The sequence below is a fragment of the Macaca nemestrina genome, chromosome 7, assembly GCF_043159975.1.
Source record: "Macaca nemestrina isolate mMacNem1 chromosome 7, mMacNem.hap1, whole genome shotgun sequence".
NCBI classification, from domain to species: domain Eukaryota; kingdom Metazoa; phylum Chordata; class Mammalia; order Primates; family Cercopithecidae; genus Macaca; species Macaca nemestrina.
Genome location: NC_092131.1, coordinates 175,388,524 through 175,416,282, shown reverse-complemented (window position 1 = coordinate 175,416,282; position 27,759 = coordinate 175,388,524). Strand labels below are relative to the sequence as shown.

Below are 27,759 nucleotides of genomic sequence, written 5' to 3'. Positions count from 1 at the left end.
TCCCGGGTGCTGTGGGTCAGGTGGTACCTCTCAAACACAAAGCCCTGAGGAGTTCATCTTCACTTCACACAAAAAGGCGGTGTTCACTTGCCCTCTTTTTCTGGGCAGAGGAGTTGGGATAGCTATATATTTATATCTACATTTCTAGCATAATACATAGTTAAGGTTTGCATTTAATAGCGTAATGTACACTAGGCATAACATATATCTGCACACATTTTATGTATTATTTGCCCATAGTATCTTATAGAAGGCCACACATTACTCGGAAAGCCCTGGGATCCAGGAGTCCAATGGCACCACGAGTGGCAGCCCTGGATGTGAATTAAATGGAACACCTGAGAAATGGCTGTGCCTGTTTTAGGCCCCGAAGTTTTGGCTTACTAAAACAGGGCTGCTGTCGTCTGGACTGACTGGGCTTCCCCAGAAGACAGTAATGTGCAGGCCTGTGGGGTAGGAGCCATCCGCTGGTTCTCCCAGACGTGTCCGCCCGGCCTCACTGACCAGCCTGGCTTTTAACCCTTCACTGTGGGGCACCTTCCCCAGGGAGCAGCTTTTCCCCCCGACAGCACTAACTTCTCAAATGGAGGGATATTGACCCTCCGGTGCCTTTTCACAGTGTGTGCTGGTTCCACCCCCTGGAGTCATGCAGACAGAATCTCCTCCCTTTTCCGCATGATGAAACCTTGACTATTTGGGGACATGGCTGTGAGTCCCAGCCTGCCCTTTCTCCACCTTCCCTGCTCTCAGAGCCCAGGAGCCCTGACTCATTTGTCCAGCCCTGCTCTGCCCCTGCAAGCTGGTTGTGCAAGTTGGCCAGGCAGGCTGGTCGTGCAGGCTGGTTGGGCAGCCTGTGGCTCAGTCCTTTTTGCATCCAAGTTCTGCTCTGTGGGGCTGGTAATCCCAGTGTTTCGGGCTCCCGTGAGGGTGAAAGGAAGGGATGATGGGAGGCACTGAGCGTGGCGCAGGCACAGGGCCTGGCTCTGAGCGGTTGTGCGGTGATGAGTCTCCTGTTGGTGCTTCCACACCGTTTGCACCCAGCTGGCCTCTCCTCTGCCCACTCTCTCTGGTGATGGTGCATCTGTCACCTCTCTTGGCCCGGATGCTGTAGCTCTGTTAACATATCCTAAGTCATTAACAGCCCCTGCTGCACCGAGGCTCATAGTGAACTTGAGATCCAGTCATCTTAGGTCTTCTTCACAGGGATTTCTTGCTTGGATTCTGTAATTTTTACTTGGGCAACTGTGTGAAGATCTAAAATCAGAGTTTTCTGATCCCCTGTTCCGCTTCCTTTGATTGGAGTAGGGATCCTGGCCATCAGCATTTCTCCAAACCCTGATTCCACCACGTCCCGCTGTCATCCTTAGGTGACACTTCCCTCCAAGTGCACATGAGGATGGCTCTGAGATGTGTTGGTGATGGAACTCCTGGGTTGCCCACATGGGTGCCAGCCGTGCACTGGAGCCTGCTCACGCCTGCTGGCAGAGCCCGTGGATAAATTTTGAAGCATTTTGGAGTAGCCCACATAAATGTTCAGGAATCTCACGTTGCCTTTTGATGCTATGTTAGTAGATTGAAGTCAGCCGAGGTGGGAGTATTTACACCACAGAAATGAGCAAATGCAGTCAGTCAGCCTCCCTCCCACAGGCCGGTTGTTCACCACTTACCATCTCCTGCTACCTGGTATGTTTATGTTTCAAATGACGAGGCCTGAGCCGGAGAGTACAAGAGCCACCCACCACCTTAGTGTTCACACAGCTCAAATGCGGACACTGTGTTCCAGCTCCTCGGCTTCATTGAGAAAAGTGAAGCCAGCCACTTATATATTTACTATTCCAAAGCCAAATACTCCTTTCTAAGTCTTTCCATGAAGGTGCTTTCTTTTTTTTTTTTTTTTTTTAGCTTTGAGACAGAGTCTCACTCTGCCACCTGGGCTGGAGTGCAGTGGTGCAATCACAGCACACCGTGAGCTCAAATTTCTGGGCTCTAGTGATCCTCCCGCCTCGGGCTCCTGACTATCTGGGACCACAGGCGTGGGCCACCAGGCCCAGATGAATTTTTAATTTTTTTGGTAGAGATGGGGGTCTCACTCAGGCTTGTCTCAAACTCCTGGTTCAATGCGATCCTCTTGCCTCAGCCTGCCTAAGTGCTGGGATTACAGGTGTGCACCCCTGCACCAGGCCCAGGTGCTTATCTTAAATAGCATCAGAGAACCATACATAACTATCTTTGGCAGAAAGATCTCCATGCTCTCCATGCTCTTGAAATTTTCTTTTTCTTAATGCTCTGGGCAGGAACCTAAATTCAAAGGACACTGTCTTGCTCATTTTCCCTGGCGTCCTTGCTAGTTTCTCTAAATGTCTAAAACTTCCTTGTTGGTGAAATCCTTTCCCCTCCCATTCAAAGCTGTGTGGCACCAAGCACAGTGACGCTGGGCTCTGCACACTACCAACTCCTATGTTATGATACTCAGAAATGCCAGGCCCTCCCAAGGGTCAGGTCATAAAGACAGTGGCATTTACTCAGAGTCACATAAATTATATCACGAACAAGTACCTTGGAAAGCTGAAGAAAGCCACTGTGCCCCAAATCATCTTGAAAGGCTGCTCCCTGCAGACACTCTTTCCTCTGCCGCGTTTCATGCCAAGGTGGGGGTCCTTCCCATAACTCCGTTTTTCAGTTCAATGCTAGTCTGCACGTGACTCAGGCTCACACCTTATAAAGGTGAGGGTTGTGGGGTGACCCAGTGGGAGGCCCATGAGTTTGACCAATTAGCTCCTGAACTAAGAAGTTCTGTTTTCAAGGTGTTAGCTTTTCCCTGTGAAACAACAGACACCCTCCGTATGGGAGTTTCCGGCAAAGCCTTCCCTGCTTTCTTTCTTGGCAGACGTTTAACTGAGGGACTCTAGCCGGGCAGCTGGCATACGAAGGTGGGACGCACAAGATCCTTGCGGCCGGAAGTTGCCATTTACAGAAGAGTGGGCAACTGCCTGGGTTATGTTTCAAGCACTGTAGTGGAAGTGTTATCCTGGCAAATTGTCAGTAATCCATCAAGGTTAGCCATTATTAGGCTTACTCTGTAATCACTATTACTATCATTAAGTATGAATGAATTACTGCGAACACACAGAGGAAGGCAAGACCATCCCTCTGCCCTCCCCAGACATGAAGAAACCTGTCACAGTGCAAGTGACCCTCAGGATGAGCCAGTTCCGCCTTCCCCTCCCCATGCCTGCCATCTCGTCATTCTAGAAGAAGGAGTAAGGGCGGCTTAGTTCATTTGCGCTGCTGTCACACAATACCACAGACTGGGGGCTTAAGCCACAGACATTTACTTCTCACAGTTTTGGAGGCCGAAAGTCCAAGATCAAGGCCGTGACAGCTTGCAATGTCTGGTGAGGGATCTCCTCCTGGTTTGCAGGCGGCTGCCTCCTTGTGGCGTCCTCACACGATGGGGAGATTGAGAAATCACCTCTCCAATGCCGATTTATTGATTGATTGATTAAGACAGAGTCTTGCTCTGTGTCCCAGGCTGGAGTGCAGTGGCGTGATCTCAGCTCACTGCAACCTCCACCTCCTGGGTTCAAGCAATTCTGCCTCAGCCTCCCAAGCAGCTGGGATTACAGGCACCCACTACCACGCCCAGCTAATTTTTGTATTTTTAGTAGAGAGGGGGTTTCACCACGTTGACCAAGTTGTTCTGGAACTCCTGACCTCAAGTGACCCACCCCCCTCAGCCTCCAGAAGTGCTGGGATGACAGGCGTGAGCCACCGCACCCAGCCCCAGTGCCTCTTTTTATAAGGACATTGATCCCATCGTGGGAGCCCCATCCTCATGACCTCATCTGAACTTAATTACCTCCTGCAGGCCCCACATCCTAATACTATCACATTGGGGATTAGTGCTTCCTCCTATGGATCTGGGGGACACAAACGCTCAGTCCATAGCAGCATCCCAGCACAGGGCACAGCATGGTGTCGAGCAGTAAAGGAGCCTCAGTCAGGGCTCGAACCCGGGGCCTGGGGGCTGCAGCTTACTTCCAGAGCGGGGAAGACGGAAACCATCTCACCAAGATGTAAACAGATTAAACAAAAAAAAACAAAACAAAACCCAAGGCAGGCCTAAGCACATTTCTGCAGTCAATAGTAGATTTTTCGCAACATACTGAGATCAAAAAGGCAAAACCCGCCTCTCGACTTCTTTATGTTTGTGGAAAAAGCATATTTAAGATAATCTTGGTTTCAAGACATAATGGGCTTGCCTGTGAAGCCTGTTTCTATAGTGACTAGTAATAAGCATTGTTGAGACTGGACATTCTGAATTTCATTCACCAGAAGCTTTGTATGGGATGGGCAATTTTTAAGGCTGTATTTTTATTCCTCCAAATAATCATCATTCCCAACACCTTCCCATATGCTTTGCTTTCAGGTTATCTGTAAAGTTACAAGTTAGAGATAAGTCGAGGTACTTTGGTGTAAGTACATATAATTATACTCAGTGACTCACAGTTACTCCTACGCACTCTGGACTGAGTCACATCGAGAGAGCAGTCAAAAGTGTCCACCACTGTCCTGAAATGGTCCCACAAAGGACTTCCTGTCACTGCATGGCAGGCAACTGGCAGCCCAGCCCCAGGCAAGGTCCAGGCAACAGGGACTGTACCAGTGCCTGCCTTCGGTGTATCTGGTGCATGCCATTTGCACCCCAGCAGGATTGGGGACGCACGTGAGAAGCGGGTTCGCTCACACTGCTGTGCATTTGACCAGGTGCCACTGGGATTGAAGACCGCCTGCAGGACGGAGTCCCTGAAACTATTTCTAAATTGCGTCAAGCGGGCCTGCAGATTTGGGTTCTCACTGGTGACAAACAAGAAACCGCCGTCAACATTGCGTATGCCTGCAAACTACTGGACCACGACGAGGAGGTCATCACCCTGAACGCCACGTCCCAGGTAGGTGGGTTTCAAGTGGCTCTGCTTCCTTCCCCTGGGGTGGTCCATGTTCATCGTGGTCCCCTTGGCAGAGACTCTCATTCCTGGCAGCTGCTGTGAGAAGGACCTCACCCTCTGCGTTCAGGTTTAGGACGTGCATGTTATTGTCTTGGAAGAGGTGAAGTTTGCTGGAATTCTTAGTACCAAAGGAATGCACATGTGGACTTTATTAATACGAAGTTCAGCCTGCTTTCTCCTGACATACTGTCCAAGTCATCAGAGAACTTTCTCGTGAGGTCCCATGTGCTTCTACAGTGGAGCCAGGACAGTGGTCCATTTAGCACTGACCACCTCAGGACCATCGCAGGCACTGAGGACTTCGTTATCCAGTCGGATTTGTCTGTTTAAATCCCCAAGGCTATGGGGAATAGCTGCCTCATATACTGCCCTGGTCTGGGCTCTGAGTCCTCACAGGAGTTCCCACTCAAAACTTCTTGCGCTGGCTTTCAGGCTTCTTGAATGGAGCAGGGAACCGTCTTGTTGTGGCTGATCTGCTCCTCCCCAGTGTGGCCAAGGCCACCACAGCCTCTCTGGGGCCACACTTAAGAGTCCCCCCAGCCCCTCTTAGGTCCACAACTGCACCATCAGCAGACACCAGCCTGCTTTTCAAAGTGCTGTACTATTTCGCTCAGTATCTTTTCCAGCACTGCACATTGACATTGATTTTCTTCAGCTAGCCCCTCTAATGGGTGTGTAATGGTATCTTGTTATGGTTTTAATTTGCATTTCACTAGTGTCTAATGAAGTTGAACATCTTTTCATGTGCTTATTTTCCATTCATATATCCTTTTAGATGAATTGTCTAGTCAAGTATTTTTCCATTTTCTAATTGAGTTGTTTTCTTAAGGTTCAGTTTTGAGAATTCTTTGTGTTTTCTGTATGCAAGTCCTTTGTCAGCTATGTGATTTGCATATATTTCATCCCTGTCTTATTTTTTAATATTGTCTTTCACAAAAGCTTTTAGTTTTGATAAATTGTTATTCTTTTTAGATTTAATTTTATTTTATTATTTTATTTTTTTGGAGATGAGGTCTCACTCTGTTACCCAGGCCAGAGTGCAGTGGTGCCATCGTGACTCACTACAGCTTCAATCTCCTGGGCTCAAGGGATCCTCCTGCCTCAGCATCCTGAGTAGCTAGGACCACAGGCGGGCACAAGCATACCTGGCTAATTTTTTTATTTTTTTAAGAGATGGGAAGAGGGGGTGTCCCCATGTTGCCCAGGCTGTTGTTGAAATCCTGAACTCAAGTGATCATCCTGCCTCGGCTGAGATTACAGGCTTGAGCCACTGTGCCTGGTCTGATTCCTCTTTTTTTTTTTTTAATTGTATGGATCATGCATGTGGTGTCATGTCTTAGATGTGCCTAATTATGAATATTTTCTCCTATGTTTTATTCTAAAAGCATTACACGTTAACATCTTGTCTATAGATGCAGTCCATTTTGGATCACATTTCATGAAAGGTGTGAGGGTTAGCTTAGACTTCGTCTTTCCACATGTGACTGCCCAGTTCCTCCAGTACCATTTGTTGAAAGCGTCTTTTTTTGGTTGCAAGCGTCTTTGTCAAAAATCAATTTGTTATATTTGTGTGGGTCTGTTTCTAGACTTTCTGTTCTGTTCCATTGATTTGTTTGTCTGTCCCTTCACCAATACCGTGTGTATTGATTCATTGTAGTAGTTTGATTACTGTAGTTTTTTATAAGTCTTAAAAATTGGTAGTGTTATTCCTCCAACTTTATTCCATTTCAAAATTGTTTTGGCTAGTCATCTTGTTTGCCTTCATGTATGAATTTTAAATTAATTTTCCCATACAGAAATTCCTGCTGGAACTTTTATTTGAATTTTGTTAAATTTATGAACCAATTTGGGAAGCATTGATGTTTTTATTATGTTGATCTTCCATTCTGTAGAGTTGGTATATCTCTACATTTTTTAAGTCTCCTTTTATTTCTTTTATCAGCATTTTATAGCTTACAGCATACACATCGCATACATGTTTTGTTAGATACATACCCAAGCACCAATGCTCCTCAACTTATGACAGGGTTATGTCCCAGTCAACCCATCATAGGTCAAAAATGTCATAAGTTGAAAATTTATTTAATACCCCCAATAAACCCATCCAAAAGTTGAAAATTTGTAAGTTGAATCATTGTAAATCAGGGACCATCTGTACAATGTTTTTGGAGGTTTTGTAAATAGTATTTTTAAATTTTTATTTTCCATCTGTTTATGGTACAGTTTTCCCTTGGACGCATAGGGATTAGGGATACCAGTTCCTCTGTGTGGTCAAAAATCCACATATAACTTTTGACTCCCCCAGAACTTAACTACTCATAGCCTACTGTTGACCAGAAGCCTTACTGATAACATAAATAGTCAATTACCACCTATTTTGTATATTGTATGTATTATATGCTGTCTTCTTACAATAAAGTAAGCTAGGGAAAAGAAAATGTTAAGAAAATCTTAAGGAAGAGAAAACATATTTGCTATTCATTAAGTAGAAGCAGATCTTCACTGGCTGTTTCCTTGGTCATCTTTATTCTGCCATTGAGCCCATCCAGAGAGTTTTTAAAAATAAAGTCTATATATAGAATTGTTTCAGATTTAGAGAAAAACTGTGAGGAGAGTACAGAGTTATTTCTCATATCTGCCATATGTAATTTATTCTGTTCCTCATCTCGCATTAGCCTAGTACATTTATCACATCAAGAAGCAATGCTGATACATTATTACTTTCTAAAGTCCATACATTGCCTTGGTTTTTACCTAGTGTCCTTTTCCTGTTCTGGGGTCCCATCCAGAACACCACATTACATTTATTTAGTCATCGTGCCTCCTTACACTCTTCTTGGCGGTGACACTTCCAGAAACTTTCTTTACTTTTAATCATTTTGACCATTTTGAAGAGCGCTGGCCAGGTATTTTATAGAAGGCCCCTATATTGGGATTTGTCTGATGTTTTTCTTATCACTGAAGTGGAGCTAAGGGTTTTAGGGAGGACAGCCACGGAGACCAAGTGCCATTTTCATCATATCCTGTCGAGGGTACATGCTGTCAACACCATGCCACTGTTGGGCTTGACCTTGTGATTGTCAGGTTTATTCACTGTGCTCTTTGCCTCTTCCATACTGAATTCTTCTGAAGAAAGTCACTGTGCACAGCTCACAGTTAAGAGTGTGGAGTTACAGTTTTCTTCTTGAGGGCAGAGTATCTACATAGATGATTTAGAATCCAGTGAGCTTTTTATTTCAGTTAATTATTTCTGTCTAAAATTTCTATTTGATTTTCCGAAATATCTTCCTTCTTTTTGGCCAAGACTTACTTTCTGTTCATTTCCAGCACATTCAATCTTACTTCTTAGAACATTTGGATAATGGCTGTTTTAGTCTTTGTTGATAATGTCAATATCTGTGTCATCTTGACGTTGGCTTCTGTGGATTGTCTTTTTCCACAGAGTTAAGATTTTCCTGGTTTTGTGTGCTAAGAAGTTTTGGATTGTATCATGGGCATTCTGAATATTATGTTATGACACTGGCCATTTTTAATTTCTACGGAGAATGTGGATTTTTTTAAGCAGGTGATCAACCCTGTGGGGTTTGGGCTGTGAGCTCTGGGTGTTGGTTTCAAAGGCAGATGTGTTTATAAGACTTAGTCTTGCATTTTTGCCCTCCAGAGGTCACCTTGGAACTTGGGTGGCAGTCTGTTGCAGAGTTTGCCTCTCAAAGGCTTTGTTATGGGTGAGGCCAGGAATTCATAAACAACATTATGGGGTCAGTTAGCCAGGCTTCTCCTTTACAATTTTTCCAGTGCCTTCTGGTTCCCCAGGAATCCCCTTTTCAGTCTTCTGGCAGGAAAGGTGGAGTGCATCACCCTCTTCTTCCCATATTTCCTGCCTTTCCCCTGTGTCCAGCACCAAGTAGGGGCAGAATAGAAGACAGAGCACCACAGGCTGTGATGGAAAGGAGGATCCAGCTCCCTTGGAGTCTGCAGCAGCAGACGGCTCTGCCACTGCCATTCCTGCACAGCCACGGAAGCAAAATTGCCTGGGATTGGGTTTAAAATAATAGAGAAAAAAGAATAAATAAAACTGCAGACTTCCTCATCTTCTCAGAGCATTGAGAACCTCCTTTTCACTCCTCAAGCCAGAGCCAGAAGGTGTCTCCTGGAGCTCTCTCTGTCCCTGCCCTGGGGCCCACGTCCAGGTTCCCTGGTGCCTTGGGCCAAGCCAGGGGCCACCAGAGTAACAGTGACATACCCACCACCCAGTCAGTGTCCTTCGCACACTTGTCTCCTCTCCCAGTCCCTCGCCTGCTGCTCACTCTCCGAGCTCCACGGTAGTGACCCCATGCGTCCTGCCCGCACGCCGGCTGCAGTCAGTGGGAGCTCGGGATGGAGGAGGAGTCTCCACTGTTGTGCAAGTCCAGGGAGCTCATGTACTTCCTGTGATGGCATCCTGCATTCTCCTGCAGGCCTTCCCCAGTTAACTGCCGTATCCCACCCCACGCCTTGGAGGCAAAGCTCTCCCTCTCTTGTCCATCTCCACACTTTTGCATATCCCGGCTGGTGATTTGCTGCAGTCATGAGTGTGTGTGCATCAACTCTCTGTTGCCCCTATGGCAGTAACTGTGTCTTTTCAGTCTCCTTTTCTCTAGTCTGGCTTCGTTTTCTGAGTACAAAGGATCCTCAGTAAGCGTGTGTTGAACGCAGCTGGATTTCCGTGGTGTGTCTGGTCACTGAGTCAGCAGACTCACCGTTTGCAGAGGATCGGGGGCTGCTCAGGCTCGCCGGAGCGTGTTTGTCCCTGGAGACCGTGGACCCTCCTGTGCCTCCTGCTCCTGCCCCTGGTCCCTAGTGCTGCTACCACCACAGGTTTTCATCCTCTTTCTGGAATCCAGATCAAGTTTGCCTATTAAAAGCCTCCGTAATTGTGCTTTTTTCCTTTTCCTGGCTGAATTGGAGAACTTAAGGAGAATACTGAAAATTCCATTTCTTTACGGGCTAATCATAACAAAGCCTTTTGCAGAGCTCTGTGTCCTGCAGTTGGTCCTTGGTGAGTTAGGTAAGGGCCTCCAAGAACCATCAGGAAGTACATGGAGGGCCCTCAGTCTAACTATCCAGCAATTTTGCAATATACAGTCCAGCCTCCCAAAGTGAAGATGGTCCAGTCCAACCTCTGCACTGTATCACCGGCGATCAAGTAAGATCCTAGAGAAACCTAAACCAGTTCAGTCTCTTCTATGGGGAAAGTCATCCTCTCTGGCTGAATTTCCGGAGGGTGGCCTCTGGGCAGGCAGGTACTGCAGCCCAGGGACAGACGTCAGCTCCAGAGGTGTTGAGCCAGGGCAGGGATGTTTGTGGCATGACTCTGAGGGAACTGCGCTGTCCTCTCACGTCCCTTTCAGGAGGCGTGTGCAGCCCTGCTAGACCAGTGCCTACGCTACGTGCAGTCCAGAGGCCTCCAGAGAGCCCCTGAGAAGACCAAGGGCAAAGTGAGCATGAGGTTCTCCTCTCTCTGCCCACCCTCCATGTCCACTGCCTCTGGCCGCAGTCCCAGCCTCGTGATCGATGGGAGAAGCCTGGCCTACGCTCTCGAGAAAAACCTGGAGGACAAATTCCTCTTTCTTGCCAAGCAGTGCCGCTCCGTCCTCTGCTGCCGGTCGACGCCTCTGCAGAAGAGCATGGTGGTGAAGCTGGTGCGGAGCAAGCTCAAGGCCATGACCCTGGCCATAGGCAAGTATCCCTGCTGGCCGGACGGCCTCCTCCCGGCTCGACCCCAACTTCCTCTACCCTTCGTGCTGCACCACGAGATGGGCAAACACTTCCTCACCTTTCCTTCTGTCTGTAAAATCACACCCAGCGCGACAGAGCAGGCAGCATCTTCCGAAGGTAAAGCTCACATTGGAAAGCCACAAAAGAGAGGAGCAGAGTTACAGGTTCATGCTGTAAGGTCAGTAATCCAGTGCTGCTTTACGGCAACAAGGGTGCTGCTTTACGGCAACAAGGGTGCTGCTTTACGGCAACAAGTGGCGCTTACCCTGTTTCTCTGGAGGCAGCACACTAGAGACCTGCCTGTCCCAGGCTGTCCTGGCCACAGCAGAAGGCACTGCACACTCAGCCTTACCCATGCCAACTTAGAAGGAAGGCCCTTTGCAGCTGCTTCTGGTCACCATGAGCCCCTGGGTGTCCAAGGCTTTGTAACGCCTAAGGGTCCAGAGGCTTGGTGACCAGAATTCCCACTGCCTCCCGTCAGCTGTGCTGAGGGTTCTGGGACAGGCTTCAGAGTAAATAAGTCCATCCTCAGATATGCATCGCTGCTCACCAGTTATTTAATAACACCAGTCATTAAAGGACTGTGTCTCTCATGGTAGTTTTTCCTGGCAGACACTGTTGACCTGGAGAGCCCTGTCTGCTCCTCTCCAGGGATGGGATGGTGGCCACTCGCCTCCTTCCAGGCCATCCTCTCTGCCCACTTCTGGGCAGGCAGAGTCTCTAGCACAGGTTCGGGGGCTCAGCAGCACCACCTCCTGGTGAGGGCCAGGAAGGAAGCAGTGGCCGTGATCCCCACATGCCAACAACTGGACCTCCCTGTAAATAGAATCTACTGTAAATAGAATCTCCCTGTAAATAGAAGCCTAGGTGAGAATTGGCTCAGAAGTAAAGTACCCTCACCAATCCATCAGCCAGTGTTGGCAGTATTTTCTGCAAAAGGTCTGTGACAGCCACTGCTTGTTGACATGGGGATTGCCACCTGCCTGTTCACAGTGGGCACCTCACCTGGCCAGAGGAGACTGCTGTTGAGCCTGGGTCATGGTGGGAGTGAGGAGAGCGAGCACTGGCCTGAACACGGTCGTCATGGGGACCCTGTCCTACGCACCCTGAGGCCGGTAACCGCTAAGGAGAGTGGGCACAGGGCACGCGCTCAGAAGGCCCAGGGAGCCTAACAGCCACGTCCTGTCCTGAGGCCATCCTTGCCTTCATGTGCCTGGGGTGGCCCTCAGGTTTCCCTGAGGAGCTGGAAACGGTCTTCAGGCTGACCTGCACCACCCCCATCCCAGCCTCCTCCTCTGAGCGTCAGTGTCCTCCCTGGGAGCGTGAGGACAACGTCAACCCTGAAAGGCCACAGTAAGACATGAATGATGTTTTTCTGGCCTGGCCAGTGCCCAGCTCAGCCACGTAGCCACTGGTGTCTGGTATTCCTTTAAGAAGTGGAAAGAAAGCCTTAGCTGATTAAAAAGAAAAGGAAACACAAAATGGAATCTCAAAAGAAAAAGGGAAAGCAATGACCGTAAGAACATTAGCGCATGGCTGGGCATGTGGCTCACACCCATAATCTCAACAGTTTGGGAGGCCAAGGCAGGAAGATCACTTGAGCCCAGGAGTTTGAGACCAACCTGGGCAACACCAGTGAGACCCCATCTCTACAAAAAATAAAAAAAAAATAGCTGGGTGTGGTGGCACCTACCTGCAGTCTTAGCTACTTGAGAGGCTGAGGTGGGAGACTCACCTGAGCCCAGAACGTTAAGGCTGCAGTGGACCATGATCACACCACTACACTCCAGCCTGGACAATAGAGCAAGAGACCCTGTCTCAGAAAAAAAAAAAAAAAAAAAAAAAAAAAACAGCTGGGGTAACATGGTGGGCGAAACCCCATCTCTACTAAAAACACAAAACCTGGCTGGGTGTGGTGGCACGCACCTGGAGTCCTAGCTACTCAGGAGGCTGAAGTGGGTGGATCACTTGAGCCCAGGAGGTTGAGGCTGCAGTGAGCCATGATCATGCCACTGCACTCCCACCTAGCCTGGGTGACAGAGTGAGACCCTGTCTCAGAAGAAAAAAGAAAGAAAGAATGCGTTAAAGCACCAATGTGACCTACTCCTAGTGCCCAGTGGTTTATAATATAGAGTATTGTTGCATACCATATCTCATTTTAAATGGGACATTCTGGGGAAAGCTCTACAGATTTCTATTACTTCAGAGAAGCACAGTTTGATATATATTGACTGATCGCTTAATATTGGTCTCAACATTATAAAGAACAGGAAAATCACAAGGAAGAGACATCCTGTAGTCACACTATGAGTCACTCTAACTTTGTGTATCTGCACATTTTCTCACTTGTGCAACTTGGGATGTATGCCCTGATTTGGGCCGTTCTGCTGTCCAGTTCCAAGAATGGTGACCGTCACAGAGTGATAACGACTTTATGTCTCTGCTCCCCTTTCCCCGAAGGTGTCCAGAGCTCTGACCTATGACCTGTGTTGCTAAACATTTTCTATCAAAAAATTGACAGCGTGACGAGAAGTTCTCCTTTATTGCACCCCTAGAGGGCCCCAAAGTGAGCACAATGGCTAATACTGTGGCAATCCATGTGCAAAAAAAAAAAAAAAAAAAGAGCTCCACAATATGCTGGGCTCAATTTAACCTCCTTCCTTTAGTTTAGAAACTGCCCGGGGAAGCGTGCCTGGGAGTAGCCTTGGCTGCTTGGCTGGTGTGGTTCGGTAACTAATGATGATGAAGATGATGATGGCATCTTTCCTTGTGCCAGGCAGTAGGATGAGGGCTTTACTGGCGTAAGAGTGACACGGCAGAGCGGGCACCGCGTCCCAGGTGGCTCAGCTCTAGCCTGCTTTCTGAAACATCTCCTGGTGTGTCTGGCTTATTCTGAATGCTTAACTCTATTCTCCCAGGGTGAGTGCTCTACTCCTTTATCCCCCATCTTCCCCAGGACCCTTTCACAGGACTGAGTTCAGTGGGGACCCCCAAGGAAATCTAGCACATTGATTTGATCCTGTGCTGTTTCTAGAATCAAACAATTCTTCCTGCCTTTGCTGTTTCTAGGTGACGGAGCCAATGATGTCAGCATGATCCAGGTGGCAGATGTGGGTGTGGGAATCTCCGGCCAGGAGGGTATGCAGGTACAGACCAATCAGGCTATTCTGTGGGACCAAGTGGCCCTACTGGCCTCCTGTCCTATCACCCTGTGGGCTGTCCCCACGTTCCTCTGGGCTCTGTTGAACGAGGCTAAAGAGTTTGCCCTCGATACAGCTGATGCTCAGTACAGCTGCTGAGCCAATAGTGGAAGGTCTGGGGAAATACCACTCTTCCTGTTTATGAAGCAGTGTGCAATAAGCATGTCTTCCCATGTCACAAGTCTATTTTTGTGAAATAAGTGGTTCCGAGAGAGGCAAGGTGAGTCATCGCCTTCCGTCTGGCTTTCGATGGCTCAGTCCCAGCAGGCACGTTTTACTGTCCGTGAACACTGAGCAATACCATCTGAAAAAATGCCTTTGCTGTAGGTGGAGCCTGGCGTCACTGTACAGGTGGAATGTAGCCATCCTCACTCCCACGGAAGTTCACCTCTGCGTCTTTCCTCTGCCGCTGTGTTCACTCTCGGTCTGGGAGTCAGACATTGAGCAAATGACTTCACTAAAAATGTGCTGCTTTTAGATTAAGTATTACAACGGTGTCCAACATTTGGTTAAGTATGAATCACAACTTTTTTGGATTGGTGGAAATTTTAGGGAACAATTTATCCAATGTTCTGAAAACCAAGATGTAGACACCACTTACTCACTGGTTGATTCATTCGCTGATTCATTGGTTCCATCAGTAATTATCTGTTGGGCACGAACTTCGTGCCAGATCTGTGCAGAGCTCATTAGTAGTTTTAGCTGACGTTCCGCCCTCAAAGGGAGGGTCCTAAGCTAGATGCACCGTAGTTCCATCATGGCTGGTCCTTGACACTTGCCATACTCCCCCCACTGTCCTCTGACTGGAATCTCTGCATTATGTTACTCACACATTTTTCTTCCTCCAGAAAACTGAAAATGGTGTTCACGTGTGGCTCACCTTTGTGTCTTCACAGTGCCCAGCGTGGCACCTTGCACAAGGGGAAGCTCAAGAAACATTTGCTAAATAAATGAACAAAATACAGGGGACCCTTGAACAACACAGGTCTGAACTGTGTGAGTCCACTTATATGGGGACATTTTTCAATAAATATTTGGGAAATTTTTTGGAGATTTGTGACAATTTGAAAAAACTTGCAGATGAACTACATAGCATAAAAATATCGAAAAAATTAAAGAGGGCCAGGTGTGGTGGGTCACGCCTGTAATTTCAGCACTTTGGAAGGACAAGGCGGGAGGATCACTTGAGGCCAGGAGTTTGAGACCAGTGAGGCAATGTGGTGAAACCCCATCTCTACTAACAATGCAAAAACCTCGGCGTGGTGGCCCATGCTTGTAGTCCCAGCTACTTAGGGGGCTGAGGCAGGAAGACCACTTGAGCCTGTGAGGTTGAGCCTGAAGTGAACTATGATTGCACCACTGCACTCCAGCTTGGACAATACAGTGAGACCCAATCTCTCTCTCTCTCTCTCTTTCTTTTTTTTTTTAAGGAAAAAAAAAATTAAGGAAAAGGTAGGTATGTCGTGAATATGTGAAATACATGTAGATTCCATTGTGTGTGTTTATCAACTGTTTATGTGATCAGTAAGGCTTCCCATCAACCGTAGGCTCTTAGTAATTAAGTTTTGAGGGAGTCAGAAATTACATGTGGATTTTTGACTGTTCGGGGGCGCCCCTAACTCCAGTGTTGTTCAAGGGTCAACTGTAGTTCATTCATTCTGACTTTTTTGGCGTTGCTTCTGTTTTCACGGTTTCCTGTACTGAAAATCTGATGGGGGCAGTGCCTGTTGACCTCATATGCTTGGAAACTCTACTAGTAAACATCTTCTGGATCAGACACTTGAATATTGAGCAGGTGGCTGGGGAGGGGCCGGAGCTGCCATGCCTGCTCCCCTCCTCAAGGTGGGAACAGCAGCCCAGGCCCTGGGGCGTGCGTGAGAGGTGATGGGAACAGCTGAGCCACAGGGCAAGTGCCCGGAGGTGTAGCTTTGAACGGGCGTAGCTGCTGGCGAGGAGGTTACTGGGCACTTCCGCACATATGTGAAGCTGCGCATCCTCCCTGGGGATGTGTTCGGAGAGATAGGGACCAGGCTTGATACCTTTCCTTCCCATCCTGTGCACTTGGGTTTTCCAGCACTGGGACCCTGTTGCTTGCATTTTAGTCAGTCCCCGCTGAGCCCTTTGAGAGACGAGCTGTGGGATGCTGATGCCGGAGCTGTCAGAGCTGAGCCGTGGAGAGTCAGACAGGAGGAGTAGGTGCTCCCCAGCTCAGCCAAGGTGGGGAGGTTGTCCCAGGCAAGGGGCAGGAGGAGCAGAGGAGATCTCCCAGCTCCTAGGAAGCTCTGTCTTCGTGAGCTCGGGCTCATCTTTGTGAGCTCCTGCACCCTCTAAAGCCAAGGCTGGCTGGGAGCCAGGGATACAAGATGACCCCAACATCTCCAATCCTGCTCTCCTGAAATTCCCAGAAAAGCTCAGAGGCTTTGGAAAGGTCACTCTGACGGAAGGACAAGCGTTGTATTTGAGGCCTGGATTTAGGGGAGGAAGGGGCTGCAGAAGGCTGGCAAGCCAGGCGACCTCAGCAGGGGTTTGACTGTGGTTCTCAAGGGCGGGGGTTTCTTCTTCAAAGGCAGCCTAGAGTTTGGCCTTGCAGGCCATCAGCCTCTTTTTAACACTTGTCCCTTTTGACTGAACTTTTCAGACAGATTCTGTGGAGGACGGGGACTGTGTCTAACGGTATCTGTTTCTCCAAGTCTGTGGCTGGCAGTAGTGGAGTCCTAAGAGATGATTTTTGAGAGAATGAATCGTGGGGTTAATGAGTAAAGCATTACAGAACACGAAAAGACTTGTAAGCCCCTATGTGTTGACAGGAAGAGGCAGAGGGACATTTGCTGTGAAATCCTTAACTTTTGGTTCAGAAAATTGATGTTCTAAGGTTTTGTGTATCATGACACTATTCCATTTCAAGCATACCACTTGAGGCATAATTTACTGCTTTCTACATATTATTTGAGTAGAGGGAAATCAGTTAGATGTTAAAGGCAGATTGGCATTTTGTTTAGAATAACCTGATGGTAAGGAGAAATCTAACTTTTTCCGCCATTTTGTTTGATTTTTTTTTCCTGAAGACATTTATTGTAGAGTGGGTTTCAAATTATTCTGGGGACAAAAGGTATCATTTGGTGGCGTTTTCCAGCCTAGTTGGCTTCATCGCGTAGGCACCTTGCTTGATGATGTGCAGGGGAATCTTCCACGGCAGGGTCCTGCCTGTCCATGGAGGAAATGTCTTCTCCACTCCCTCCTGCACACAGCCACCACCTGCACCCGGCGTCCTGGGTTGGGAGTGTGTGGGAGGCCAGTGGAGCCGTGGGCCTGGCCTTGCCCATCACCAAGGCTCCTGGGGAGAACAGCCCAAAATGCACCTCCCAGGACAGGGCATGTCTGTCTCTGATACATATGGCAGGAGCAGCTTGGGGTCATCCTTGGGTTGTGATCATGGACTGATTTAGAGGAAAATGACGTCCAGGGGTGAAGAAAGGCAGATAAACTCCATGCATCTCTGTGTTTTTTCATTTGTTGAGAAAACAGCAGGAAAAGGAAAACATTTTAAACCCCATTAATGACACACATTTGAAAGCTTAAATGAATCCTATAAGGTGACATCCCTGAACTAGCGTGTTGGGCGAGATTGCCTCTTTTGTAATGGAAGGAGATGCTGAGGGAGATGACAGCAATTGAGACCCTGGCCAGCCACGCTCCCACTGTGATCGGAACGGGAATTTTCCTTGCCTGTTGTGTACCTTGCATTTTGAGAAGAGAAGACAAGCTTTACACCGGGTTGGCATCGCCAGTAACAGGAATCCTTCTCCCTTTGAAGGCAGTGATGGCCAGCGACTTTGCGGTGCCGAAATTCCGATACCTGGAGAGGCTCTTGATTCTTCACGGGCATTGGTGCTACTCCCGACTTGCCAACATGGTGCTGTACTTCTTCTACAAAAACACAGTAGGTATTGGATACCTGCCTAGAATTTTGGGATTGGAAGATTCGGTTCTTAGGACCATCGCCTGAATGAGGCCAGTGGGCTGTCCACGGCCTCCCATCTGCTCCATCCTCCTGTGCCTGTGCGAGTGCCCCCTGTCCTGGGCTGGCTCTGCGCTCTGCAGGCTCAGAGTCTAATTCAGGGGCATGAGAGCAGCTGCATCTCTATGGAGAGGTGGTGGAAACAGGTAGATAACACTAGCAAGTCCACTGACGGCTACAGAGTGAGAAGGGGTGTAGTAATGAGGCTGGCAGTTTGCACGGGGGCACACAGCTGGTAAACCTTCAAGGCTGCATTCAGCCCAGGCCGCCCGGCTCCTCCTCCCAGGCTCCTAACCACTCTGTCCGTGGGTTTCTCAGGTATCCCCAAACAGGAGTCCTCTAGTCAGCATTTTCTCTAGAGTAGACAGGAAAAATCCAATCAGTACAAGTGTGCTTTGTGGTCTGGGATCAGAATAAGGGAATTCAGCCACACTCTGATTCCCATACTGAATGGCCTCTGTTGGGACACACCCACACCAGGACAGGCGACAGGCGGCAAGCCCCCAGGTCAGGGAGACTCAGACCCGACAGGAAGGGGGTGCCCATGGGGCCTTCCCACTCTCTCCCACCTCCCAGGCTTGCAGAGCAGACGTACCCCTCTCGGATGAGCTCAGTCTGTAGCTGAACTGACCGTGCTGTAAAGTCACACCCAGGGCAGATTGGCTGCAGACATTTCTGTCTCTCTGGGGACTCTGCAGACAGCCTGGTCATTTCATGTGGATCTTCACGTCGGACTCCTAGTTCCTTCTTCACTGCTGCTTTGGCAGATGGGCTCCTCCACAGCCCTGCAGGACGGACCGCATGGCCGCTTCAGGGCTCTGACCCGTTTGTAAGCGATTTCTAGATATTTTACTGAGGAGTTGCTGGGCTGCTGCTGCTTTTGGCTGAATGTACAAACAGGAGACAAAATAAACTCTTAGGATAAGTCATCTTCCTGGGTAGTCCCATAAATCTACCTGAGTAAACACCAGAGCTCCAGTGTCAAGACTATCCTGTACTCTTCTGAAAAACAAACAAAATAAAAACTGTATTCTTTTTCCAGTTCCACATAAAAACTCTCCAGTTAGCTAGCTCTAAACTGTCATTGGTTGTTCATGTTCTTTTTCTTTTTATTTTTTGAGATGGGGTCTCACTGTTTTCTCCCAGGCTGCAGTGCAGTGACACCATCATAGCTCACTGCAGCCTCAACCTCCTGGGCTCAAGTGATCTTCCAGCCTCAGCCTCCCAAGCAGCTGGGACTACAGGTGCGCACCACCACGCCCATCTAATTTTTATTTTTTATTTTTTATTTTGTAGAGACAGGGTCTCGCTATGTTGCCCAAGCTGGTTCTCCATGTTCTTAATTGTTTTTCTGGAGGCTACACCTGCCTTTCTTTTCCCAACCTCTCTTTCCCCCTCGTGCCCACCCCCTTCATTTTTCAGAGCATCTTCTAGCAAATGCATACAGATGCTCAGACCCAGTCAGGGCATGTTTAACTTCTAGGTTTGGTCCGACATTAATTCAGATTAGGTTGTGCCTGGGACTATCCGAGGAGGGCTGTGTCACACCACTCCTGGGCTTGCCGGCTCCTGCCTCCTTTCTCCCAGCCTGGCATTGAATCCCCAGAGCTTCGAGGCCTCGAGTACACAGTTGTAAGCCTAGAGGTTCTCAGCTCCCAAAGAAGTGGAGGGATGAATGGGGGTGGGCAGGGCAGAATCCAAGCGCCATTTCTATCACTTATTAGCTGTGAGATCTTGAGCAAGTTAATTTCTTCTTTGGATTTTTTTTTCTTAAAGACAGGATCTGATTCTGTTGCCCAGACTGGAGTGCGTGGTGCCACTATAGCTTACTGTATCCTCAAACTCCCAGGCTCAAGCAATCTCCCTGCCTCAGCCTTCTGAGTAGCTGGGACTACAGGCCACCATGCCTAGCTGTTTTTTTCTAGTTTGTAGAGACAGGGTGTTGCTATGTTGCCCAGGCTGGTGTCAGACTGCTGGTCTCAGCTATCGTCCCATCTCTGCCTCCCCAAGTGTGGAATTGTGGGCATGAACCACCATGTCCAGTCTTCTTTTAAATCTTAGAAAACAAAACGAAGCCTGTGGGTTGAGCCAGCCGATCCCTAATTCCCAGTTAAAATGGCTCAGATCGAAGGGAGGGCAAGAATGATGTAGGCCAAAGCATTAGACATTTCAGATGCAAACAAAGCCCCCAGTGGCCACCTAGAATGGGCACAGCCTCCTGCTTCCTGCGATGAGTCCCTCCCCATTGAAGGCTGCAGAGAGGAGAAGAGGGGGCCTGTTTTTATTCCATAAAAACGCCAGACCTTTGTTAACAAGCGTTAATCTACACAAGGACTTCAAGGATAATCACTCTGCCTCCTGAAATGAGAAATTCATTAGTTTTAGGAAGAAGTTGGCCTTTCTTTCCGATAAAAAGCGGAGAAGAAAAGTTTCCATAGCAACAGTGGTTTGGGAAGAAAGCTTTTTGGTACTATAGGAAAAAAATCTCAATTATCTGAGTACTTCTCTTTCTCTTGACTGCATTTGCTACCGATGACTCACTAGGCCAAGCCTGTGGGGGTGAGTGAGCGAGAGCCAGCCGTAGGAGTGAGGAAGGGAAGAAAGTCAATGAATAAAAGCCAAATGTTAGTTTTCAGTGTGTAGGGGAAAGGCTGCAGATTAAGACATTTAAATCATTGTCTGACACAGGACTTGGAGGCTATGTGGCATGGTGGGTTATTTCAACATAAACTGTTGTTTCTTATGATCTTCACAAGTCACTTTCAAGTCAAGAAACCAAAAACTCAGGGAGGTGAAGTGACTGAGTCAGGGTCAAAAGGGTAGATAGTTGCAGCTCCAGCACCAAGCGCAGGCTTTGCGGTGCCCAGCAGAGAACGTCCGTCCAGCGTCAGAGCTCCCTGCTGGGACTGCACCTGCCCTCCAGGCCAAGACCCATCGCAGCTGAACAAGTTGGGCTTCTTACTCACACCGTGACCTCAGCCAAGTCATTTGATGTCTTGGAACTTCAAATTCCCTCTCTGTATGTGGGGTGAGAGCACTCGCCCTGTCTGGGCCCCGAGCAAGGGAACTAACGATGCCACTCACCACCACACACTGTAGGCGCACACCGATAGCTCGCCAGGAACTCTGGTGAGTGCTCGAAATGCATTGGGTCTCTTAATGCTGACAGCAGCTGCATTGGCCGAGTGTCATTGGTATGTCCATGCCATAAGCAAGGAAAGCGAGAATGAGGGGTTCATGCTCTGTGCCCAGCTGCATAGCTCATGAGTGTTAGAATGCTTTGCAATCACTGAACTGTCATGCCCACCGTATAAATGCACTCAGGCCGCTGATATTCAGGGATCTAGCAATAGTGAGAAGAGATCTGACCTTCTTCCCACCCCACTGAGCAGGGGCCGAAGGTGGCTGTTCCACCTCCCTGAATCTCACTTTCCTATTCTGCTGAGCCGGGTAGCTGTAGCTATGAGGATCAGAGATGATACCTCTCCCTCTCCCCCCAGCAGAGGTCCCCGTGGACAATCAGGTCACCGCAGCGACGTTGATGAGGTCGTTGGCTTTGCTATTGTGCTTTTGTGTGTCCTCCCCTCAGTGGGAGTCAGTCACTGCCCACTGCACCTCCTCAGAGAGTATGCAGGTCACTAAAGAGGAGACAGGAGCAGAGATATAGCCACAGGTAGGCTTTGTCTGGGGTCACAGACAGAGGAGGGCCGCTAGGGAAGAAGCCACAGCTCATACCCAACTGGCCCTCTTGAAATGTGAGCAGCCCTAGAGCCCTGTGAAACCTTGATTTTGTTTTATGTTAATGATCCAGAGATTGTCAAACACAAAACCTCATCCCCGCAAGGGCTGCTCCCGGAAACTCCCAATTCCCACTGCCAGTTCTTCTTTCTTAAGGGAGTGAGGAGGGTGAAGGGAAGGAGGAAGAGGGAGAGGCGGAGGCCGGCAGCAGGACTCAAGGTCGCAGCTGTCTTTGGAAGAATTGCTGCCAATACAGTTAATCTTGACTGTGAAACACTACAGGCCTGTCAGCTCCCTCGATGAGAATCCTCAGCAATGACTGAAGTCTCGCCTGTTCCTCTTCTTCCTTTCTCGATTTCAGATGTTCGTGGGCCTCCTGTTTTGGTTCCAGTTTTTCTGTGGCTTCTCTGCATCTGCCATGATTGACCAGTGGTATCTAATCTTCTTTAACCTGCTCTTCTCGTCGCTTCCCCCACTCGTGACTGGGGTGCTGGACAGGGATGTGCCGGCCAACGTGCTGCAGACCAACCCACAGCTCTACAAGAGTGGCCAGAACATGGAGGTAAAGTTCCCCGGAGTTTCCGCCTTCCACCTCCTGAGCTCTGCCCCCCACGTTCACTCTTCCAAAGCGCCAGTCCCCCAGCCTCCCTGGGGGAGATGGACACCCTGGACAAACAGAAATTCTAGAACTCACCATGCTAGAGGAAGGAGAAAAAGGGCTGCTCTCTGCTTGGCTGTGGTGCATTGAGTGTCGTAAGCAAAACTGTCCCCGCTCCAAGAGTCTCCAGGAGTCCAGGGAAAGCCCAGAGTCCAAGTCAGTCACAGGGGATCATTGAGGCTGGAGGGGGGATGTTTCTAAAGCAAGGAAGAAAATGTGACTGACTTACTTTGGAATTAACAAGAAGACAAACCCACAGGGAAGCCACTGAGCCACTGAAAGAGCAACTAGATTTAAATACATATTGACATTAATATACCACGTAGATTCACACACTGATGACCAGCTGTTTCTAGCCAGCCATTAAAGTAAACAGTAAGGGCTTTTCTTTGCCTTGAATTATTCCATGTGGGTAAAAAGAACATGGAGTCTCATTTCTCCCGCAATAATCCCTAATTCCAGATTCATTCACTGGTGAGTTAACTTCCCTTGGCCACCTCTGTGAACATTCAGTTGCCACAGAAGCAGGCTGCATGCACGGGGTGCCGGGAGGCGGAGGGCCAGGGAGGGGAGCGGGGCCTCTGCTTGTTACCTGTTGCTTCAGGGGAATTCCCATCCTTGGCCAGGCCTCAGCCTCCACGGCCACCTGCAGAACGAAGACGCTGGGAGTGTGTCCTGTCCTGTGGAATTAGGTGGCCCACGAGAGCCCAGCCAGCACTTTCCCTGAGTGCTCAGCCAGAGCTCCTTCCCCAGTCTGTGTCCTGCAGGTCCCGTGCCAGCTGCTCTCGGACTTGGCAGGGTCAAATACACAGTTGGTCACCCGGGTAATAGAGACTGTTCATCTATATCAAGGTTATTTTCATTTCTGCCCATGGGCATATAGTTTTTTGCTTTTAACATTGGGACACGTCCATTGTGTGATTTTAAAATCACTCTTAAGAAACATTCTAAGGGACCCGCCACCAAGAGAGGCAAAACCTGGTCAAAGTGGAAGGAATGCAAGGGCTCAAACTGGGGGAGAATGCCTGGAATTTCAGGTGCTATTCCTACTCGAGAGACGTGTTCCCTGGGAGGATATAGAAAGCAGTTTCATCTTTTTTTTTTTTTTTTTTTATGAGACAGGGTCTCGCTCTGTCACCCAGGCTGGAGTGCAATGGTGCGATCTCGGCTCACTGCAAGCTCTACCTCCTGGGTTCAAGCGATTCTCCTGCCTCAGCCTCCCGAGTAGCTGGGACTACAGGCGCCCACCACCTCGCCCGGCTAATTTTTTTGTATTTTTAGTAGAGACGGGGTTTCACCATGTTAGCCAGGATAGTCTCCATCTCCTGACCTTGTGATCTGCCCACCTCGGCCTCCCAAAGTGCTGGGATTACAGGCGTGAGCCACCGCGCCCGGCCAGTTTCATCTTTTTACTGTGAACCTGGAGCCACCGAAGCCCGTCTTGTTGGTGCACGCATTCCCAGTGACTCGGCTGCAGATAGTTTTGTAGGTGTTTGCTGGTGCTTTTCGCCAGGCCTCTGGGGCCTCCCATCTCCAGAAGTCCTGAGAGAGTGAGCTTTCCCCGGGTGCTTGCCTTGTGCATTCGCTTATGTGTAGCATCCTAGGAAATGTCATTCGAGGTGTCAACCTAAACAGCAAACAGAGAGAGGCTCTCTAGAAGAGAATGGTGTGTATTCGGGAATAGGGCATTGCAATGGGAATATGTGTGCTGCAGTAAACTATGTGCATATTTAGGGAGGTAAAGGAAGACATATGTATTTAAAGGAAAAAAACTTCATGATTGTTTTGAGATGCTCTTTCCTTGGCTACAAGGATAAACAACAAAAATGATGCCTGTCTGAGGTTGGACAGACGGTTGCTGGGCACATGTCCTTACAGACATATTTTTTGTGGATCTGATCATTTTTGTTGTCAGACATTTATGCATAAGAACCCTCCCTTCATGGCCTTTCCCAGCTCTCTTCCTCAGGGCTGGTTTTTGTTGTTGTTATTGTTGTTGTTTTTAACACAAGTGACTCCACTTTTATTCTAACTGCTTTCACAGAGGATGCCAGCACTTCACTGTAACATCACTGATTGTTTTTGTGTCCCAGGAATACCGGCCGCGAACGTTCTGGTTGAACATGGCTGACGCCACCTTCCAGAGCCTGGTTTGCTTTTCCATTCCTTACCTGGTAAGTTGGCCCCCGGGCGCAGTTTTTCTTACCAGCTGCCTCCAGGGACCTACAGATCCAGGACCCCGCTGTCTTTCAGGCCTACTATGACTCGAACGTGGACCTGTTCACCTGGGGGACCCCTATCGTGACGATCGCACTGCTCACTTTCCTGCTGCACCTCGGCATTGAGACCAAAACCTGGGTAAGCGCCGCCTGCGTGGCCACGTCTCAGAAGGGCACTGATGCCGTGGACCCTACACTTCCCTGCAGATTCGTGAGGTCGATGTGAGTAGACAGGAGACTGCAGAGCTGACCTCAGTGTGATGAGAAGGACAGTGACACGTTCCCGAGCCCTGTGGTGTGGGGAGCTGGTGCAGCCCAATGCTCGCACGTCCCCAGCCATGCTCATCTCCCTCCCGCCTCTTTCCCTCCTCCACCACCACATTCTCTCCTTTCCCTCCTGTCTTGCCCTCTCGCCCCTGACTCCATCTCACCTCCTGTGCATCTCCCAGGGTGGTCCACGGGTTCCGGAGGCCTCACTGAGCCCCACCGGTGACCCGTGTCATAGACCGCAGTGTGTCCGAAGGCCTCAGAACCTCACACCTGCTCATTGATGACTGGCGCATTTTTGTTATTGTCATTGTTGTCACTTTCAGGTGGAAATAAAAACCCTTTCTTTCTCATTCCCCCTCAGACCTGGCTCAACTGGATAACGTGTGGCTTCAGTGTCCTTTTGTTTTTCACCGTGGCTTTGATTTACAACGCGTCTTGTGCCACGTGCTATCCTCCGTCCAACCCTTACTGGACTATGCAAGCCTTACTGGGTGACCCAGTGTTTTACTTGACTTGCCTGATGACACCTGTCGCTGCACTGCTGCCCAGGTGGGTGTCAGAGTGGGATGGTGCCGCTGAGCCCTGAGTGAGCCCAGACAGCATTGGCATTGCTTCTGCCCTGTGAGGGTCTCTGGAAGCTCAAAGACACCACCCACAGCAATACCTAACCTTTTGTTTTAATGTGCTCTTTCTAGATTGTTTTTCAGATCCCTTCAGGGGAGCGTTTTCCCCACCCAACTTCAGCTAGCACGTCAGTTGGCCAGGAAGTCCCCCAGGAGACACAGGACTCCCAAAGAGACCTTTGCTCAGGGATGCCTCCCGAAGGACTCAGGAACCGAGCACTCAGCAGGGAGGACCGTCTCTGTGCCCCTGTCCCAGCCTTCTTGGCACACACAGCAGCCAGCCTGCTCCCCAGAGGCCAGCGGGGAGCCCAGCACGGTGGACATGAGCATGGCATTGAGGGAGCACACCCTGCTGGAAAGGCTGAGTGCACCGGCGCCCAGGTCCTCCACGCCAGGGGATGCTGTCCCGGGAGGGTGTCCTGAGGAGTCCAAGGTGAGAGCTGCCAGCACCAGCAGGGTGACCCCGCTGTCTTCCCTCTTCAGCCTGCCCACCTTCAGCTTACTCAACTGGATTTCCTCCTGGTCACTGGTCAGCAGGCTGGGGAGCGTCCTACAGTTCGCCCGGACGGAGCAGCTTGCCGATGGACAAACGGGACGTGGACTTGCTGTCCAGCCCCACTCAGGCCGATCAGGACTTCAGGGGCCGGACCACAGACTACTTATAGGAGCATCTTCAAGGCGGTCGCAGTGAAAACCTTGAAATGGCCTTTTTAAATATATATAAATAAATGTTATTATTATTTATGTTTATTATTTGCACAGAAGAATTCTAGGGAGATGTATTCCTAAATGTTTCCCAGGCTAATACAGGAAACAAGAGGTACCAAAAAAGAAAGTTTATTTTTTAAAGTTCTGAGTAGAGTATATTGAAAAGAAAAAGAAGAGCTTTAACATATATAAAAGTTTAAAGAAGAGTGACAATTGAAAAGTGTGTTTAGATTTATTTTTTCATCTCATTTTTAAGAACAAGCAGTGTGATTTGTTTTCTTCAACGTGCATGGCCCTGCTTTCCCTGGGTACAAACGTGTGACCACTCAGTGAATGCAGGCAGGTGCGAACACGGGGGAGCAGTGAGCAGAGATGGCAGAGGGCACAGCACGTGGCCCCCAGACGCAGAGTTCCCCCACGGGCTTCCAGTCCCACCGACACAGGAGGGCTGGGCTCTGCGTTATCCAGGTGAGGGAAAGGAGACCTCAGGAAACATTCATGGTTGCGTGCATCCCAGCATTCCGTTCCGGGCAGGCATTTCACGAAGACCACTTAGGTGTTACAGCCTGGTGTAGTATTTTGCCTGTTAAATCATAACAAGCAATAAACAACCTTCACTTTGCAAAGAGAGTGTGTCCAGTTACCACTGGTGTATGAAATGATTAATAGCTGACCTCACAGAGTATGATCTGAGGGCACTTCCGTAAGGCAAGTCCTTTTAGAGGCGATGAAGAAAACAGCTGCCTGGCACACACCAAGGCTGCTGCACAGCGGCCACCGCGGCACCCTGCACCAGGCCATCAGCACCGTGTGCCAAGGAGCTCGGCCGACTTCAGGCATTTTTCTAATGAGCCGTTAGTTCTGTCCCTCTAAAACTAGAGAAGGAAGGGGAGGAAATGATAACAATCCCAGGCAATGCTGTGGCATGTCCTCTTCTGAGTCCTCCTTTCTACTTGTCAAACAGTTGTTAGTTGCTGGCTCTGCTCAGCACTGGGGCTGTGAAGGGTGTGCTTCCTGCTGTATGAGAGAGACCTAGGGCCTGTTTGGATGCCTGTCTTCAAGGACAGCAATGCAGAGAGGGCATAGGATCTGAGGACAAAGAAATTCCTAAGCACAGCATATCAGGAAAGAATGGCTCATTCCACAAGGAGTGTGGGCCATTGCAAGTCACAGAAAATGCATCTCATTCCAGTCCAGCAGAAAAGCAGGCACAGGCTCAGTGCAGGTCCCAAGAGAGGGTGCCTGGACTCAGCAACTCAGACCTGGGCTTTTCTCCCTTATCCCTCCCTTGTCTTTCAGGGGCTGGCTTTCAGGCTTTGTCCTGGGGCTGCCTCTGTTCTTGGGGATGCTTGGCCGGAGTCACCCTCAGGACTGATCCATGCGTCACTGTTCAGAAGAGACAGAGGGCCCCTCTCTCCACATTCCAGAGTCCCGGTTTCCTCAGCCTCACCCTGCAGAGCTTGCACAACATCCTCAGAACCGTTCACTGGCAAATGGAGGGGAACGTCCTGACTGGGACTCCCAGCTGGAGCTGGGAGAGAAATCCACTTCCCTCAGAA

At 49.2% G+C, this 27,759-nt stretch overlaps 1 protein-coding gene and 1 long non-coding RNA gene across 2 annotated transcripts in view; one reads left to right on the top strand and one right to left on the bottom strand.

The window, feature by feature from the left end:
* LOC105499078 (ATPase phospholipid transporting 10A (putative)) overlaps window positions 1-26,828 on the top strand; it is a 185,792-nt gene extending 158,964 nt beyond the window's left edge. The window contains exons 14-22 of the mRNA XM_011771496.3: window positions 4,768-4,952; window positions 10,400-10,727; window positions 13,836-13,912; window positions 17,781-17,906; window positions 22,084-22,284; window positions 24,474-24,554; window positions 24,634-24,738; window positions 25,231-25,418; window positions 25,565-26,828. Coding sequence (XP_011769798.2) covers window positions 4,768-4,952; window positions 10,400-10,727; window positions 13,836-13,912; window positions 17,781-17,906; window positions 22,084-22,284; window positions 24,474-24,554; window positions 24,634-24,738; window positions 25,231-25,418; window positions 25,565-26,183 — 1,910 coding nt within the window. The 3' untranslated portion in view covers window positions 26,184-26,828. The remainder of the gene's footprint in view (window positions 1-4,767; window positions 4,953-10,399; window positions 10,728-13,835; window positions 13,913-17,780; window positions 17,907-22,083; window positions 22,285-24,473; window positions 24,555-24,633; window positions 24,739-25,230; window positions 25,419-25,564) is intronic.
* On the bottom strand, window positions 18,098-22,843 carry LOC139355510 (uncharacterized). Its single transcript, XR_011606279.1, has 3 exons — window positions 22,417-22,843; window positions 18,580-18,868; window positions 18,098-18,339 (listed from the first exon to the last, which is right to left on the bottom strand). It is a non-coding gene; the product is annotated as an uncharacterized lncRNA (long non-coding RNA).
* Window positions 26,829-27,759: the final 931 nt, after the last annotated feature.